The 19,919-nt window shown below is 42.4% G+C and overlaps 1 protein-coding gene across 7 annotated transcripts in view; it reads left to right on the top strand.

Moving 5' to 3' along the window:
- LOC139411279 (low density lipoprotein receptor-related protein 4) overlaps nucleotides 1-5,136 on the top strand; it is a 221,804-nt gene extending 216,668 nt beyond the window's left edge. For 4 of the 7 annotated variants that reach the window (XM_071157356.1, XM_071157351.1, XM_071157349.1 and 1 more), the window contains one exon: nucleotides 1,149-5,130. In XM_071157356.1, the coding sequence (XP_071013457.1) occupies nucleotides 1,149-1,490 (342 nt within the window). In that variant the 3' untranslated portion in view covers nucleotides 1,491-5,130. Of the gene's footprint in view, nucleotides 1-1,148 lie in introns of all 7 variants that reach the window. The other 3 variants (XM_071157353.1, XM_071157352.1, XM_071157355.1) reach the window with 2 other exon arrangements.
- The last annotated feature ends 14,783 nt before the right edge of the window (nucleotides 5,137-19,919 follow it).

Below are 19,919 nucleotides of genomic sequence, written 5' to 3'. Positions count from 1 at the left end.
TCTCTACAAAGTATTGACTTTGGGGGGGGGGGGGGGGGGGGTGAAATAGTTATGCACACTCAAGTTTTCTGTTTTTTTGTCTTATTTCTTGTTTGTCTCACAACAATAAATAAACAAAAATGCATCTTCAAAGTGATATACATGTTGTGTAAATCAAATGATACAAACCCCCCAAAAATCTATTTTAATTCCAGATAGTAAGGAAACAAAGTAGGAAAAATGCCAAGGGGGGTGAACACTTTCGCAAGCCGGTGTACACTGGAGCTGCTTACCAACACGACATTGAATGTTCCGCAGTGGCCAAGTTACAGTTTTGACTTAAATAGTCTTGAATATCTATGGCAAGACTAGCAATGATCAGCAACCAACTTGACAGTTTGGAGAATTAAAAAATAAATAATATGCAAATAATACATTTTTGTGTAGGTCGTTGACAAAAAAATGACAATTTAATCTATTTTAATTCCACCTTATAACCCTAAACGTGGAAAAAGTTGAGGGGTGTGAATACTTTTGGAATGCACTTTCTCTATCTATGGCTTTGGATGGACCTAATAATATCAAATAATGAGGTATTGAAAAGTCTGTTCTTTGTTTGGCAAACCCTTTCACTTTATGTATTGTATGTCTGACATTTTACACAGTCTTATTTTGGGGGAATTCACTGTTTATCATATGTAGTCCTGAGCCCAACTCTAACCTTTTGATTACCTGGAGCAGTTTCAGTCACAAAAAAATCTAACAAATTGTTTCTCCATAAATGCAGTAAAGAGATGACACATTTGATATTCCATAGTTTCCCTACTCAACACATAAGCACTGATGACAAAACTAACTGAAAGACCAGAGGACATCTCACTGAAAGGAAACTACTACTGTGCATGGGTAGAGATTTACAACAACATCCTGCTCTGGAGTGTTTGTAGTTGTTTTCTGATGAGTTGTTCCAAAATGGCTGCTCTCTAACCACTGATACAGGATTAGTTTTCCACTAACTACTTATGTAGGGTCAGATATTCTTCATCCCCTCATATGCTTTTAGGGATATGATCATCTGACCCTAGATGTGTGATTATGGTTGATGTCTATGTCATGCGCAAGGCTAACACAGCTAAACATTCTACTGTGTCTTCTTTCTCCTTCCTCAGGGGGGCGGGGACAGTGGCTACACCAAGGAGAAGATCCGCATCGTGGAAGGAGTGTGTCTCCTCTCCAGCGAGGAGCTGTACTGGGAGGACCTGAAGCAGCTGAAGCCGTCACGTGGTGGTCTGCACACATGCATGCGCACGGACACTGTGTCCCTGCAGGCCAGCAGCGCCTCGCTGGACGACGGCGAGACAGAGCAGTTGCTCCAAGAGGAGACGTCGGAGTGTTCATCCATAAACACGCTGACCCCCGTCACCGTCACACCCCAACGCCACCCCCAACACAGCCTGCCTGACACCGGCTGGACCCCCGCACGCAAACCCTCCACCGAGAGCGAGGTGTAAGGGAGGCCTCTTGCTTCACTGCCTCCCTACTCCTACTCTTTACCCTTAGTCCTCCTGATCCCTTCAACTACACACCCTTTTTCACACACACACACACACACACACACACACACACACACACACACACACACACACACACACCTGTATACAGTATACATACATACAGTAAATAATACGTACCTATGCTTCAGGCCACAGTGAGTCATACACAAGCTGACACTCACACAGATAAGTGGTACATACAAACACTACAGTCACATACATACTTCATGCTACACACACATTTATGCATGCATACAAATCTGGCATCTCCTCGGCCCGCTGGACTTCATCCTACACACACACATCCGCACTCTTACCACCACCCTCTCACAACCACAAACTGACTCACCGCTACCCACTTCAGGCAACAGACTGAATTACAATTTACAAGCATGCTGGAAAAAGAAAGCAAAAAAATACACTTTGAGAAAAGAAATGACAAACAGAGAAATCTGGAGCCTTTTTAAAGAATGCAACCCCTCAAGGTGAGGGCCGCTTAGTATATTACATTGCATTTTTTGTGAAGTTTTTGACAAAGCTAAAAACAATATACTCCCGCAGGAGACTATGTAACAAACTGCTCGCTCTCTCTATAATGCCACTCATCATATACCATGTCCTTATGAACTCTATTTATGAACTTTTTGTTCTTTGAGTTGGTTTTTGCTGATTTTAAAGAATGGTGAGAGTGTTGTGTAGATCTGTATTGCAGTATGACCCAGTCATTCAAACCTCTATATTTATGTGCCAAAGGGTGGAGCTTCGCTACGTCTACATTTATACTAGAATAACATTTTATAGGCTATGTGCCACGTAAAGGACAGAAAGACAGTTACCTATGGGAGAGCTCAGCAATGGGACGATCTGTTTCAAACATGTTTCACATTGTATACCTCCTCTTCTAAAACCAACCATGGACTTATCTATCTGATCTCTCTTAACTGGTACTCTAGACAGGTCCTGGAAACTGGTACTCTAGATTGGTACTGGAAATGGGTACTCTAGACTGGTACTGGAAACTGTTGAAATCCATTCATTTTAAAAATCTAAAGTAAACTGCAAGTAAACCATTTCTGGTCCTCGTGAAATAGCATTCTCGATGAAGTATAAGTGCCAAACATTTTTTTCATTTTTTTCTTTCCTCAGTTTGATATTTCTTGGAGTTCGTAAAATGTGCTTTACATTCTTTTAGCTGTTCTGATTAAGGCAAATATCTGTCATCTCTGAACCTGTAAAGCACTGTACACTTAGTGCCCACTGTTCTAGTCTAAACTATAGAATAAGTTTCAGTGTATTATGTAATTTGACAAGGTTGCCCTCTGTGAAATATACAATGCACATACTGTGCATTCGGGAAAGTATTCAGACTTATTGACTTCTCCACATTGTTACTTTACGGCCTTATTCTGAAATTGATTAAATATGTTTTTTCCCTCATCAACCTCCACACAATACCCCATAATGACAAAGAGAAAACTGTTTTTTAGAAATGTTTGCACATTTTATACAAAATGTAAAACAGATGCCTTATTTACATAAGTATTCAGACCCTTTGCAATAAGACAAAAAATTGAGCTCAGGTGCATCCTGTTTCCATTGATCATCCTTGAGATGTTTCTACAACTTGATTGGAGTCCACCTGTGGTAAATTCAAATGATTGGACATGATTTGGAAAGGCACACACCTGTCTTTATAATGTCCCACAGTTGACAGTCCATGTCAGAGCAAAAACCATGCCATGAGGTCGGAGGAATTGTCCATATTGCTCAGACACAGGATTGTGTCGAGGCACAGATCTGAAGAAGGTTCCAAAGAACACAGTGGCCTCCATCGTTCTTAAATGGAAGAATTTTGGAACCACCAAGACTCTTCCCAGAGCTGGCCGCCCGACCAAACTGAGCAATCGGGGGAGAAGGGCCTTGGTCAGGGAGGTGAACAAGAACACAATGGTCACTCTGACAGAGCTCCATTGTTTCTCTGTGGAGATGGGAGAACCTTCCAGAAGGACAACCATCTCTGTAGCACTCAACCAATCAGGCCTTTATGGAAGTGGCCAGAGGGAAGCCACTCCTCAGTAAAAGGCACATGACAGCCATCTTGGAGTTTGCCAAAAGGCACGTAAAGACTCTCAGACCATGAGAAACAAGATTCTCCGGTCTGATGAAACCAAGGTTGAACTCTTTGGCCTGATTGCCAAGTGTCACGTCTGGAGGAGACCTAGCACCATCCTTTACGGTGAAGCAAGGTGGTGGCAGCATCATGCTGTGGGGATGTTTTTCAGTGGCAGGGACTGGGATACTAGACTGGATCGAGGGAAAGGTTCACCTTACAACAGGACAACGACCCTAAGCACAAAGCCAAGACAACGCAGGAGTGGCTTTGGAACAAGTCTCAATGTCCTTGATCGGCCAAGCCAGAGCCCGGACTTGAAACTAATCGAACATCTCTGGAGAGACCTGAAAATAGCTGTGCAGCAACGCTCCCCATCCAACCTGACAGAGCTTGAGAGGATCTGCAGAGAAGAATAGGAGAAACTACCCAAATGCAGGTGTGCCAAGCTTGTAGCGTCATACACAAGAAGACTGCCAAAAGCGCTTCAACAATGTACTGATTAAAGGGTCTGAATACTTATGTAAATGTGATATTTAAAAAAAAATTATACTGTTTTAGTGTTGTCGTTGTTGGGTATTGTGTGTAGATTGAGGGGGAAAAAAATATTGAATCTATTTTAGAATAAGGCTGTAACATAAAAATGTGGAAAAATTCAAGGGGTCTGAATACTTTTCGAATGCACCGTACAGTATATGAGATTACCATTAACCATATATCACAGAGGTGTTACTTTAGACAAAGAATATACCACTGGTAATTTACGAAACCATCCATATTATTCAAATAAAAACAATATATATTACATATGCAGCGTTTACCGTGAATGCAGTCTCCGCGAACTTGGGAACATTGCCTTTACATTTCAATCGCGCTGTAGTGCGGATCTTCAGCATTACATATTGAATTTAGCCCTTACATTTAACATGGTTTTGTACTGTACAATCTGTCATGGAAATGCATAGGGTGGGAAATAGAGCATTGCTCTGGACAGATATCAGTTTGAGTTCTCAAAACCATGTATCTTGAAGTAACTTCAAGTTCAGCAACATGCTGATTTGCTGCTAGACAGGAATTCCACAGCACTGATGCCAATGAGAGAAGGTCTTGGCAGCTATTTTACCTGAGGTCTCTGATGGTTGGATCACAGACGCATCAATCTGACCAATGCTTCAATCATTAACTACGCTAACACACAGAATCCCACCCACTCAGCAAAGGTTTCTAAGCTGTACAGATTTTACCATGCATTTTAAGCAGACAAATTGTCAAATATATTGTGTTGATTTTGTTGTATAGAGAGTATTTTGTACAAAGGGATTTCATTATTGTTTTTACTTGTATTAATATTACTCACTGGAGAAGAACATTTTTGTTTTGCTGGATTATTTAACCACTGTGTTTCCAAACATTGTAAATGATAGGGTTGCTGCCAGTTATTTAATAATGGTCACATATAACTGTTGTAAAGTTAACTAAAAGAGATATTTATGATTTCTTTGTTTGGTTGTCACTTAATGTGTAAATATGAAAAATACTAAATGAATTTCCTGCAGTACTAACAAGCTGTGTTGTGTGATGTAGTGAATTACCCCTTTGCTATCTTTTAATATAAACTGCGTGACACACTTTTCTTGTTGTCTCACAAGTTTGAAGCAATGGATCTTCCTCTCTGCAGATCTTACGGAAGCCTTGAAACCCAAGGATAAAAAGAAAAAAAAGCGTAAATGTCGTTTGAACGACATAATTGGTGTTTTGTCTCTATTAGGCCTCATCTGTTATGCAGCTTGTCAGGTCGTGTAATGGTTGCTGGAGCCATTCATTCACTGATTCCATCCATTGATATGATTATTAATTGACAGTGTTTTATGCCTATTCGGTTGTAATTATTTAGCCTACCCCACCCATAATAGCCTATATCTTGTTTATATTATACTTTCTAACATTAGGATATGTAGTTTCTATTTTGAAGGACTTGAAATGTATTAATGGATGTTTTAGGTAGGCAATACATAGGCTACTGGAAAATGCATTTTTGTTTTTGGGGGAACAGAAACACTATAATATAAATACATTTAATTAAGCAAAACTTTCAGAAATAAATCGTAAATAATAAAAGGCAGTTTCAGCTTTTCATAAATAAAAGGGAATAATCTCAAATTAGGGCGGTCAAATGATTTGTACACCAAGCAAGCACCAACAACCTTCACATGTGCATTGAGCGTGTGACATGTGCTCCACAAATTAATTATAATTTTTATTAGAAAGACAAAAATTACACATGCAAAGGCTTAATTACATACAGTTGAAGTTGGAAGTTTACATACACTTAGGTTGGAGTCATTAAAACTCGTTTTCAACCACAAATTTCTTGTTAAACTATAGTTTTGGCAATTCGGTTAAGACATCTACTTTGTGCATGACACAAGTAATTTTTCCAACAATTGTTTACAGATCGATTATTTAAGACATTTTTCCCCAATTGCTTACAGACAGATTATTCCACTTATAATTCACTGTATCACAATTCCAGTGGGTCAGAAGTTTACATACACTAAGTTGACTGTGTCTTTAAACAGCTTGGAAAATTCCAGAAAATGAAAACATGGCTTTAGAAGCTTCTGATACGCTAATTGACATCATTTGAGTCAATTGGAGGTGTACCTGTGGATGTATTTCAAGGCCTGCCTTCAAACTCAGTGCCTCTTTGCATGACATCATGGGAAAATCAAAAGAAATCAGCCAAGACCTAATCAGCCAAGACCAAAAATGGTAGACCGCCACAAGTCTGGTTCATCCTTAGGAGCAATTTCCAAACGCCTGACGTTACCACGTTTATCTATATCAAACAATAGTATGCAAGTATAAACACCATGGGACCTCGCAGCTGTCACACCACTCAGGAAGGAGACGCGTTCTGTCTCCTAGGGAGGAACGTATTTTGGTGCGACATGTGCAAATCAATCCCAGAACAACAGCAAAGGATCTTGTGAAGATGCTGGAGGAAACAGGTACAAAGTGTCTATATCCACAGTAAAATGAATCCTATATCGACATAACCTGAAAGACCGCTCAGCGAGGAAGAAGCCACTGCTCCAATACACCCATAAAAAAGCCAGACTACGGTTTGCAACTGCACATGAGGACAAAGATCGTACTTTGTCCTCTGGTCTGATGAAACAAATATAGGACTGTTTGGCCATAATGAACAACGTTATGTTTGGAGAAAAAAGGCATGCCGAAGAACACCATCCCAACCATGAAGCACAGGGGTGGCAGCATCATATTTGTGGGGGTGCTTTGCTGCAGGAGGGACTGGTGCACTTCACAAAATAGATGACAACATGAGGGAGGAAAATTATGTGGATGTGTTGATGCAACATCTCAAGACATCAGTCAGGCTTGGTTGCAAATGGGTCAAAATCAAATATTCTATATTTAAGATTCTTCAAATTAGTCACCCGTTGCCTTGATGACAGCTTTGCACACTCTTGGAATTCTCTCAACCAGCTTCACATGCTTTTCCAACCGTCTCGAAGGAGTTCCCACATATGGTGAGCACTTGTTGACTGCTTTTCTTTCACTCTGCGGTCCATCTCATCCCAAACCATCTCAATTGGGTTGAGGTTGGGTGATTGTGAAGAACCAGGTCATCTGATGCAGCACTCCATCACTCTCCTTCTTGGTCAAATAGCCTTTACACAGCCTGGAAGTGTGTTGGGTCATTGTTCTGTTGAAAAACAAATGATAGTCCCACCAAGCGCAAACCAGATGGGATTCCGTATTGCAGCAGAATGCTGTGTTAGCTATGCTGGTTAAGTGTGCCTTGAATTCTAAATAAATCACAGACAGTGTCACCAGCAAAGCACCATCACACCTCCTCCTCCATGCTTCACGGTGAAAACACACATGCAGAGATCATCCGTTCACCTACTCTGCGTCTTACAAAGACATGGCGGTTGGAACCAAAAATCTCAAATTTGGACTCATTAGACTAAAGGACATATTTCCATTGCGCGTGTTTCTTTGCCCAAGCAAGTATTTTCTTCTTATTGGTGTCCTTTAGTAATGGTTTGTTTGCAGCAATTCGACCATAAAGGCCTGATTCACGCCGTCTCTGAACAGTTGATCTTTTAAGAAGGCACACCTGTTAACTCAAATGCATTCCCGGTGACTTCCTCATGAAGCTGGTTGAGAGAATGCCAAGAGTGTGCAAAGCTATCATGAAGGCAAAAAGTGGCTATGTAGCAAAATTTGAATTTTTTTTTTTTTACATTGGATAAAAGTAGAGACTCAGAGCTACAAAATGGTAGCTTATCTGCATTTTTGATGAACAATGGGGAAAGTAATTCTGCTTTGAAAGTTGATAAACTTGTAAACTCACTTTTGAGAAAATGGCCTTTGAATGTTTTGGTACCTACTGGATAGGTCTCCTTTGTCTACACCCATTCAGCATTGTTCACACCCTCTTAAACCAGCCCCACCCATCTCTTTTAAGGATTCACATGTGAGGTCATTTTCTCAACAGTGAGTTGTACTAAAGATTAAGACTAAAAGTGTTAAAAGTAGTAGCCTACAATAAGGAAAAAGTCCAGGTAAACAGAAAGTGTCCAGATAAAAATGTTATAAATATTAGATGACGTTTAACCAGATACAATAAATTGATGGGTCATGTGAAAGAAACCCCCAGCCACATCATCCCACTGCTGGCTTGCTTCTGAAGCTAAGCAGGGTTGGTCCTGGTCAGTCCCTGGATGGGAGACCAGATGCTGCTGGAAGTGGTGTTGGAGGGCCAGTAGGAGGCACTCTTTCCTCTGGTCTAAAAAATATCCCAATGCCCCAGGGCAGTGATTGGGAATACTGCGCTGTGTAGGGTGCAGTTTTTCGGATGGGACGTTAAACAGGTGTCCTGACTCTCTGAGGTCATTAAAGATCCCATGGCACTTATCGTAAGGGTGTTAACCCTGGTGTCCTGGCTAAATTCCCAATCTGACCATCATGGTCACCTAATCATCCCCCCTGTAACTATTCCCCAGGATGTTGCTGTAAATGAGAACGTGTTCTCAGTCAACTTACCTGGTAAAAATAAAGTTTTGCCAAGTGGATGGGTGTAAATGGTTACTTGCAAAGTAGCAATATCAGAAATGGATAGTTTCAATATAAATCAAATAATATACCGTATGTACCAGAACAATATCAATAACGATGTAGTAATATGCATACTATCAGGGGTAAAGTGGTTGAGCAGCAGGAAAAAAAATAGCAGCAACGTATGGTGTGTGTTAGGAGACAGTCATTTGAATAAAGGCACTGCAGATAGTGCTGATGACCGGTCCGCATGAACAAGGGAATCTATATTCGGAGAGCCTGTTTCTGTCCTGCCCTTGACTTTGGTGCATGTGATGTCCATAGCCTCTTCGTCGTTAAACTCACTGATCTTCTCAAAAACATACATTTGTCTAGCTGTGTCCAGTCCACGTGGTGCTTGTACAGGCAGACCATCTAAGGGAGGAAGGATGTCAGCGTTGAGTCCGCACGCTCCTTGGCGACAACAACAGGCTCCAGATCATCAAAGCTGTAAAACAGGAAATAACAAAAACATTTTAGAAGACATTACAACCTTGCACAACATCAATTCATCTCCCAAGTTTAGATAAGAAGAATAACCTCATACAGTGCAATGAAAATTATATTCACCTGAAGTGCTGGTACTGCTTGAACTGTGGCAGCAGCCTGAGGTACGGAGTCAGGTGTTGTTGCCAGCCATTGCTTTCCACGAGCACCGTACCATCCTCCAGTCCAACCAACTTTGGAATGTTGACCCCTGTCACAGTGTTGTCCTTCACAACACCAGCAATTTCAGACAAAGTGTTCACTCTGGTCTTTCTGAAGCGCTGCTTGATGAGGCCGAAGCACCAGTCAGGGGCAAACTTGGTGTGGTCTGTGATCAGGATGTGAAGGTCCAGACTGTGGTGGAGCTTGTGCATGGTCCGCCAGGCACAATACCAGAGCACAAACTTGCTCTTGTTTTGGCCACTGCAGTTGCGAGGACTTAAAAAGTAGATGGGACATGGCTGCGTGGGGTCAGAAGAATAGTGCACCTGCAAACAACAAAATAACATTAAGATAAGTAAATGAAAAGATAATGTAACTTAAATCATATCATTTTTAAATGCATCATTATTAGGTAAGTTCCATTTACCTACAAATGTGCAGAGCAGCAGCACTGCATACAGAAACATAATCTTGGAAACAGGAAGTTAAAATGATAAAACACAGCCCGACCACACGCACCTCTGGAAAATACAGAAATAATGTGAGATCAATAAAAGTAGTGCCAATCATGTTGTAGGTCAATTAAATAATCAAAACGTGTTGTTTATGCTTTACATACCAAGTGTTGTCATCAATTCCTTGTAGAGACCCCATACTGCTGCTTTTGTCACATGGGATGGCAGCAGATTTCCACCAAATTGTTTGTGTCCTGAGTGGCGTCCTGGTAATACTATTGCATTATCCTCTGCGTAGTTTTTGATGAAGTTCACGACTCAATGCAAGTCCTCATGCTTCAGGTGTAACCTGTGCTTGCTTAGGACAGCTCTCGGAGGCATTAGACCATTCTCCTTGTATGACGAGTGGAGGAGAGGCAGGTGTGTTCTACTGATGCTGAAAGACTAATTCCAGATACAAACATTTTGGCATTATTATACAATTATTATACACTGTCAGACACACCTGGCTAACTTCATGGGTCATGTAATCATTTGGCGAAGTGGAGTCTTTTGTTTAGTCATGCTAGCTAAACAATGAACCATAATCCTAATCCATAGAGTACTAGCAGTACAAACCGATTGTCATAGCTAGCTAACATTAGGCTAAAACTAGCAATGCGAAATGGCATTCTGACAACATTACTACACAGATCATAAACGTAATGTTAGCTAGCTAGCTGACGTTAAATAGCTGACTCGCTAGCTAACATTACGTCAGCTTTAACTGGGGGTATTTTGTTCAGATTTGTAGCTAGTTAGATAGCTAGCTAGCTAGCTAAAAAATAAACCATAATCCCAATCCATAGAGTACTAGCAATGCAAACCGATTGTCATTTTTATTTTATTTAACTAGACAAGTCAGTTAAGAACAAATTCTTATTTACAGTGTTGGCCGACCAAATATAGGACAAAACACACATCACAATAAGAGAGACCTAAGACAACAACATAGCATGGCAGCAACACAACATGACAACAACATGGTAGCAGCACAAATAATGGGGCAAACATTATTGGGCACAGAAAAAAGCGTGCAAGAAGGTAGAGACAACAATACATCATTCAAAACAGCCACAACTGTCAATAAGACTGTCCATGATTTGAGTCTTTACAATGAAAAAAATGAGATAAAACTGTTCAATTTGAGTGTTTGTTGCAGCTCGTTCCAGTCACTAGCTGCAGAAAACTGAAAAGAAAAGAAAAAAAAGAACTGAAAAGATGAGCGACCCAGGGATGTGTGCTTTGGGGACCAGAATGTGACTGGCAGAATGGATGTGGAGGATGAGGACTGCAGTATATATCTCAGGTAGGGGGGAGTGAGGCCTAAGAGGGATTTATAAATTAGCAACAACCAGTGGGTCTTGTGACGGGTATACAGAGATGACCAGTTTACAGAGGAGTATAGAGTGCAGTGATGTGTCCTATAAGGAGCATTGGTGGCAAATCTGATGGCCGAATGGTAAAGAACATCTAGCCCCTCGAAAGCACCCTTACCTGCCGATCTATAAATTATGTCTCCGTAATCTAGCATGGGTAGGATGGTCATCTGAATCAGGGTTAGTTTGTCAGCTGGGGTGAAAGAGGAGTGATTTACAATAGAGGAAACCATATCTACATTTAGCTTTAGCCTACAGCTTTGATACAGTATGTGCTGAGAGAAGGACAGCATACCATCTTGCCATACTCCCATGTACTTGTATGAGGTGACTACCTCAACTTCTAAACCCTTAGAGGTAGTAATCACACCTGTGGTGAGAGGGGCATTCTTCTTACCAAACCACATGACCTTTGTTTTGGTGGTGTTCAGAACAAGGTTAAGGGCAGAGAAAGCTTGTTGGACACTTTGTTGTAGAGCGTTTAACACAAAATCCGGGGAGGGGCCAGCTGAGAATAAGGCTGTATCATCTGCATATAATGGGTGAGAGGGCTTCCTACTGCCTGAGCTTTGTTGTTGATGTAAATTGAGAAGAGCGAGGGGCCTAGGATCGAGGCTTGGGGTACACCCTTGGTGACTGGCAGTGGCTGAGGCAGCAGATGTTCTGACATACACTGCATTCTTTGAGAGAGGTAATTAGCAAACCAGGCCAAAGTCCCCTCAGAGACACCAATACTCCTTTTCCACCCCACAAGAATGGAATGGTCTACCATATTAAAAGCATTGGCCAAGTCAATAAAAATAGCAGCTTAACATTGCTAAGAATCAAGGGCAATGGTGAAACCATTGATGACCTTTAAGGTTGCAGTGACACATCCATAACCTGAGCGGAAACCAGATTGCATACCAGCAAGATTACTATAGCCAGTCAGTTGATTATTGACAAGTTTTTCCAACACTTTTGATAAACAGGGCAAAATAGAAATAGGCCTATTTCCGCTAGATGGGCCAGCTGGAAAGTCAAATTTGGCTAGGGTTAGCAGTGTGGTTAGGGTTATGTTTAAAATCTGATTTAAGTACTTGTGGCTGTGCCAGCTAGTGACCACTCTGCCGAGCTGCCTCCAGGGCAAGATTCATGACAACCTGTGTTGACAATAGGGTGGTTATGGTTTCTGAACTGACACCCCCACTCATTTTTAGCATAATATTCCAAACATTGCATAATGTACAAAAATGTCAGGGGTGAACCATTAATTCAATTGATTAGAAACAGTGACATACAGTATGCAGAATATATGCAGTATGCTGTGTCTCTCATGCACCGGTTCGTAACTTGGAAGTAATTACTACACGTGATCCACACATCAGCATTCCCTGACACACAGCTGATGTATTGTATATGCTAAGAGTCAGGAAGCAGGTGCAGAATGTAAATTTCATAATGAGAAGTAGCAGATAAATAAATCAGGAGAAGCGTACTGATTGTGAACAAAACCAATACTGCCTGAAGACTGAGGCTACTGAGAGCTAAATAAAGTGGAAGTAATCAAGGTAATGATGAAGTCCAGATGTGCATAACAATGGGGAACAGGTATGTGTAATGATGGCTGCCAGGTGTGCGTAATGTGGGTTGCCAGGACCGGTGGTTAGTAGATCGGCGATGTTGAGCGCTGGAGAGAGTGAAAGGGAGTACATGTGACAGTACCCCCCGACGTGTGGCTCCAGCCACAGGGGGATGTCGGCCAGGAGGACGGCCCCGTGGGTGAGGAGTGTGCCAGTCCGGATGGCAGAGATGGAAACCGAGACAATTTTGTGGTCCAGGATGTCGGCCGCCAGAACCCAACAGCGTTCCTCTGGGCCATACCCCTCTCAGTCCACCAGGTACTGAAGCCGACCCCCACAACGTTGGGAATCCAGTAGGGTCTTGACGGCATTGGCAGGGGACTCATCGAGGTTCAGGGGTGGATGAGGAGGATGGGTGTTGCGGGGGATGGCATCAGCAAGGGGACAAGGAACCACCAGCCTGAGGAAGGAAACATGAAAAGAGGGTGAGATCCGGTAGTTGATGGGGAGTTGTAAACAGTAAGTTACCTCATTAACCCTCCATAGGACCTTGAAGGGCCCAGCAAACCGACGGCTCAGCTTCCGGCAGGGTAGGTGGAGCCGGAGGTTCCTGGTGAAGAGCCAGACACAATCACCAGTGTGGAACACGGGAGCCTCACTGCGGTGGAGGTCCGCCTGATCCTTCTGACGGCGGACATAGCGCTGGAACCTCACGTGGGTGGTGTTCCATACCTCCTCTGCGTGTCGGAACCACTCGTCCACTGCAGGGGCCTCGGTCTGATTCGGAATCCACGGCGCCAGGGCCGGCAGATATCCCAGGACTCCCAAGGGAGTCAGCCCAGTGGAGGAGTGACAAAGTGAGTTCTTGGCGTATTCTGCCCAAGGAATGAACCGGGCCTACTCCCCCTGCCGGTCCTGGCAGTAACTCAACAGCTCCTGTTTGGTCTTTTCCACCTGCCCATTGGACTGAGGGCGGTACCCGGATGTGAGGCTGACCATGGCCCCCAGCTTCTCCAAGGCTCTACTCAAGGGATGTTTGTGTCCAGGTCAACAGTCAATCTCTCACCCCCTCAGGGATGTAGATTTTCTCTGGAGGGCAGATAGCAGTAGTGGGTTCCCTCTCCAGAGCCTGGCGCATGTCCACATCTACATCCAACACACAGGGCCAACGATTCGCGAGTACAACAACATTGATAGGCTGGAGTGCACTCACAGGACACTCCACCAACGTGGAACCACAGGATGCGGGAAAGCAGGTCTTCCGGAATCCTGGTGCCCAGGTGGTGATTCTCACCCTCGACCAGGAGATGGTGGGGTTATGAAGTTGGAGCAACGGGAGGCTGAGGATGACTTTGTGTACGGGTGTGGTGGTGAAGGGAAGCCTTTCCTGGTGCATAGGTCCCACGGTGAGTGTGAGTGGTGCTCTGATGTGTGTAATTGTATCAGATCCCAATGGTTGCGTGTCCATGGCTTGGACAGGAAAAGGAGAACAGACAGGGTATGAAATTCAGGGAGGAGGCGAGGGCCTGGTCGATGAAGTTCCCAGAGGCACCAGAGTCCACTAGAGCTGTAAAGACAACACTTGAGGGACAACAGCTAGTGAAATGGGAACCAGAAAGGGTTTGGCGGAAAACAATAATGGAACACTCACGCCTACCCTGGGAGATGGAAGGTCATGGGGCCGCCCCTCTGCTCTAGTGGACCCCGGGTTGGGACACACCAGACACCAGCTGTCCCCGGCGATGCCTCTCTGCCGCGTAGAGGTGTGTGGCCCCTACCTCCATGGGTTCAGGCTCTGCCTCAGGACAGCCAAAGGAGAGAGGCGAGTGGCGAGGTGGACACCGGCGCCCCCGAAGAAGGTCATCCAGACGGCTGGCCATCGTGTGTGTCCAAGGATATGTTGTCATCCCGACATGCCAACTCCATCTGTACCTACTTGCGCAATCCACTGCGGAATAGAATGCGGAGCTCCGGCTCATTCCAGCCGCTGGAGGCTGGCACAGCCCGGAAGGTGAGGGCGTACATCGCAGCAGTTTGGCACCCTGCTGGAGTTGGAAAAGTTGCTCACCTCACTCTGGTGAAAAGTATGGTCCCTTATTGATGTCACCTGTTATATACACTTCAATCAGTGTAGATGAAGGGGTGGAGACAGGTTAAAGAATGTCTGTATGTCTGCCATTCAGAGGGTGAATGGGCAAGACAAAATATTTAAGTGCCTTTGAACGGTGTGTGTGTCAAGAACTGCAACGCTGCTGGGTTTTTAATGCTCAACAGTTTCCTGTGTGTATCAAGAATGGTCCACCACCCAAAAGCCAACTTGACACAACTGTGGGAAGCATTGGAGTCAACATGAGCCAGCATCCCTGTGGAATGCTTTCGACACCTTCTGGAGTCCAAGCCCTTACGAACTCAATATTAGGAAGGTGCTCCTAATGTTTGTGCACTCGATGTATAAGGAATAAGTGTGGCCCTAAAATGTATCCCTAAGGTACTCATGAGGTACAGCCTTCTCACTCATCATGAATAATAATGAGTGAGAATTTTACAAAGGCTACAACAAAACAGGCTAACCTTTCCCCATTACCTATAGCAGGGGGGGTTAGCATTTTGGGGGATATGATCTTTGTGCCTCTGTAACTTCCTCACACATCATTATGCACTATTCATTCATGATTATCCATAATAATGGTAGCATTCACATTAATGTAGACGTGTTCAGAAACATAAATAACTAAAAATGCAACCAAAACAAACTGCAAATGCATCCAATAAGTTTGCAGTCACAAGCTTGGTGTAGTCACTGAGTGCAAGGAATATTGGACCAAATACTGCATTTTTGACTACTGTAATACACTATCAGTGAATTTATCACTCATGACTTTTTCAAATAGGGGGGACTAGATACCGTATATAAAGTACTTTAATTTCTAAATGATAAAACATATGTATGAAAATACCCTCAAATAAAACATTTTATCTCAAATCTTATATGCTGGAGTATAGAGACAAATAAAAAAATGTAACTTCACTGTCCAAATACATACAGTATGGCGGTGAATGTATATTGTTCCCAGTTTAAATAAAAAAAATATATACATTTCATGAGGAGGCGGAAAACCGATTCGAAATCAGCGATTACAGTCTCTTTTTATGCCATGAAGCTCGTTCATTGGCCAGTGAGTTACCAAGCCCTCGCTACACCTCCAACATATTAATTAATCAAAACACCAGCCCTTTTTCACCACCGCCAGTTATTGCTCCCTTTATTCCAGCTGTGCAAACTGAAAAATATTTCTGAAATGCCCTATGGCTTACAGAACAGTGCTAAGTTTGACCTCTTTGTATTTATTATGGATGCCAAGGCAGCAGCACCTCTTCCTAGGTTACAGCTAAATTAAGGCAATTATACATTTTAAAAATATTACAAGACATTCATAACGGATTTCACAACACAATGGGTGCCCTCAGGCCCCTACTCCACTACCACATATCTACAAGACAAAATCCATGTGTATGTGTGTATAGTGCGTATGTTATTATGTGTGTGTATGCATGTGTCTGTGCCTATGTTTGTGTTGTTTCACAGTCTCCACTGTTCCATAAGGTCTATTCATCTGTTTTTTAAATCTAATTTGACTGCTTTCATCAGTTACTTGACGTGGAATAGAATTCCATGTAGTCATGGCTCTATGTAGTACCGTGCGCCTCCCATAGTCTGTTCTGAACTTGGGGACTGTGAAGAGACCTCTGGTGACATGTCTTGTGGGGTATGCATGGGTATCCGAGCTGGGTGTGCATGGGTGTCCGAGTAGTTCAAACAGACAGCTCGTTGCATTCAACATGTCAATACCTCTCACAATTACAAGTAGTAATGAAGTCAATATCTCCTCCTCTATGAGCCAGCAGAGATTGACATGCATATTATTAATGTTTGCTCTAATGTTTGCTCTATTTGCTCTATGTGCCGTGCTGCCCTGTTCTGAGCCAATTCCAATTTTCCTAAGTCCCTAAGTCCCTGTTTGTGGCACCTGAACAGTAGTCCAGGTGCGACAAAACTAGGGCCTGTAGCACCTTCCTTGTTGATTGTGCTGTTAAGAAGGTAGAGTAACACTTTATTATGAACAGACTTCTCCCCATCTTAGCTACTGTTGTATCCATATGTTTTGACCATGGCAGTTTACAGTTCTGGGTTACTCCAAGCAGTTTAGTCACCTCAAACATTACGTTTGATTTGTTAAAATATATCCCTAAATGGAAGAAAATACTTAGTGCAGTTACCCATGCATTCCAACGATCGTTCTGACAATACTGAAACATTAACTTTCTGTTGACCATAACTGTACCATGTCCTAATAATTACCCAAAACAACTAGTTTTTTCGTGTAGCAAGTTTCTAGTATTTTGGGGTAGCTGTTTTTTGGTTTTTTGGTCTCTGGTATTTTGGGGATTGTTTGGGGTAATTGGTAAGCTAAGCTATAGAGTAGAGCACAGTTATAATAATGACAAGACACCACAGATGCTGCATTGAACATTTTAAATAAATATTACAATTCACACTTAAAAATAAATTTAAAATAATTTAAATTACTACAGTAAGAATTGGTACAGTGTAACATTTGTAATTACAATATATGTATGTATATATGGCATATCTGTACACTTTTTATAACCTTTACTTGGTTTCCTCATAGTGGCCAGAATGACTGTTTGGGGACTGAAAATAGAAGTAGTCTCGGAGAATGTCGTAAAAATCAAGCATGATTCAATCAGATTCCCCTTAACCTGCAATAACCGACAGACTGCATTGCATATAATTGTTTTTGTTTAGGTGATGTTACAGGTGTTCTGCATTGTAGCTGTCAAATGGCGAATGGCTGCTCTTGAGGTCATTGTCACACCAGTCCCACCTGTGTTAGAAGTTCCGAATGTGAAAGTGTAGGCTATATAAAATAATATGGATTTATATCAGCCTAATCAAGGTGTAGATTACAACACACAACACAAAAAACAATGATATGCTATGCAATTGTCATTTATCATGGTTTAAGACAGATCTGATCTGAATTTTGGCCTTTGTTTCTTGGCTCAGAAGAAAAATAGGAATGATGAAGATAAAATGTAAACTTGTGACTTGGAAATAAATGTCACTATTCATAGGAAGATGCTTGACAGGTGGTAGAATGAATGTGGTTTCATATCCCATGCTTTCATAAGTTAGAGACACCCATTTTACAAGCATTCCTTCTCACAATGTTTTACATGTTCAGTTAATTACAGTTCTTATAAACAATACATTGTGCTACAAGTTCTTGTTAGAATGTGATTCTGTGGCAGCCACATTAGAAATCACTGTGTCAGAAAGCTAAACAAAACAATTATTTGCGCTTTACCCTAATCCCTGCCCCTTCTGTGATGGCAAATCTGAAGACTGGAAAGGTGTAGGCAATAGGGGGATGGCTCCACCTAGCCTTCCAGTGAACTTAAGGTATAAAAATCACCTCTGGTTCCATCAGAATCTACAAGCATCAAATGGGTATGAGCAATTGGTTGATTTCAGACCAAGCCATTGTTTCTAGGCACAAACCTCTGGCCAGGAATTGGCCATTTTAATTCCTATCTTAATATGTTGATCCTTGATCTAGTCTTACTTTATTATTTTCTTACCATCTCAACACACATGATATCTCCTCCACAAAAACAGCCTTTTTTTCAACCTCTCCTACACATTGTGGTAAATCTAAATGACATAGCAGTTACAACAGTGATCCTTCATAGATACCACTCTCCCCCTGCCTTGTAATTCCTAGTCAGGCACTACCTTTAAAACTACATCTCCCATCATGCATTTCCTACACACTTCACCTTTCATGTCCTTTTTGTGAGGGTCAGAGGTAATTCCCTTTTATGTTACCAGGGTAACAGATCAAATAAAATAAAATCTAGTTATATAGCCCTTTGTACATCAGCTGATATCTCAAAGTGCTGTACAGAAACCCAGCCTAAAACCCCAAACAGCTAGAAATGCAGGTGTTGAAGCACATTGGCTAGGAAAAACTCCCTAGAAAGGCCAAAACCTAGGAAGAAACCTAGAGAGGAACCAGGCTATGATGGGTGGCCAGTCCTCTTCTGGCTGTGCCGGGTGGAGATTATAGCAGAACATGGCCAAGATGTTCAAATGTTCATAAATGACCAGCATGGTCAAATAATAATAATAATCACAGTAGTTGTCGAGGGTGCAGCAAGTCAGCACCTCCGGAGTAAATGTCAGTTGGCTTTTCATAGCCGATCATTAATGTAGTATCTGGGATCTACATCTGTTTAGATTAGTTACTATGCTGTTACTAAGCAGTAATGTATTACAGCAGTGTTACCTTACTACACCTAATAGGAAATGCACATGCGCACTAGGGTGCCGGGAACTGTAGAGCACGAGGGGTTTTGACTAAACGAAAACTAACTGTACTCCCGTCTCCTGCCTGGTCATTTCTCCACAACACAAATATTACAGTGGCGACGAGGTGATTAAACTACATAAACGGACATTGCTTGAAGGGAAGAATGTTGCGTGAGTAATGAAACTCAAAATAATGATGTAATTCGTCAGTTATTTTTTGTTTTCTTTCGCCAGTAGAGAAGGCTAAGCACTGCTAGTCGGTACAGTATTCAGGAGCTGCCAAGTAGCAAGACTACTGGAGTCCAGAATAGCGACACTGCCCTCTGGTGGTTAAATAAATAAAAAAACTTTCATTGAAACCATTGAAGTTAGGGGAAGGAGTGGACGCTACCGCTTGTCATTGTTAAAGGAGAAAAATCAGCCTTGCTAGGCAGAACATGGCTACAAAAGATCAAGTTGAACTGGGGAGAAATCTTCAGTATGAGAAATGACAAACCAGTGAGTCAGGCTAACATGACTAACATGCTGGAGAAGCACACAGAACTTTTCAAAGTCCTGTCCTACGGTGAAATACAAGACTTCACAGCAAAAGTCTGAGTGCAAGAAGGAACCAAGCCTATCTTTCACAACCACGTCCAGTTCCTTATGCTCTTAAGGAAGCAGTAGAGAAGGA

The sequence above is a fragment of the Oncorhynchus clarkii genome, chromosome 6, assembly GCF_045791955.1.
Source record: "Oncorhynchus clarkii lewisi isolate Uvic-CL-2024 chromosome 6, UVic_Ocla_1.0, whole genome shotgun sequence".
NCBI classification, from domain to species: domain Eukaryota; kingdom Metazoa; phylum Chordata; class Actinopteri; order Salmoniformes; family Salmonidae; genus Oncorhynchus; species Oncorhynchus clarkii.
The sequence above is the reverse complement of the archived record's forward strand: the minus strand, read 5'-3'. Positions and strand labels throughout refer to the sequence as shown.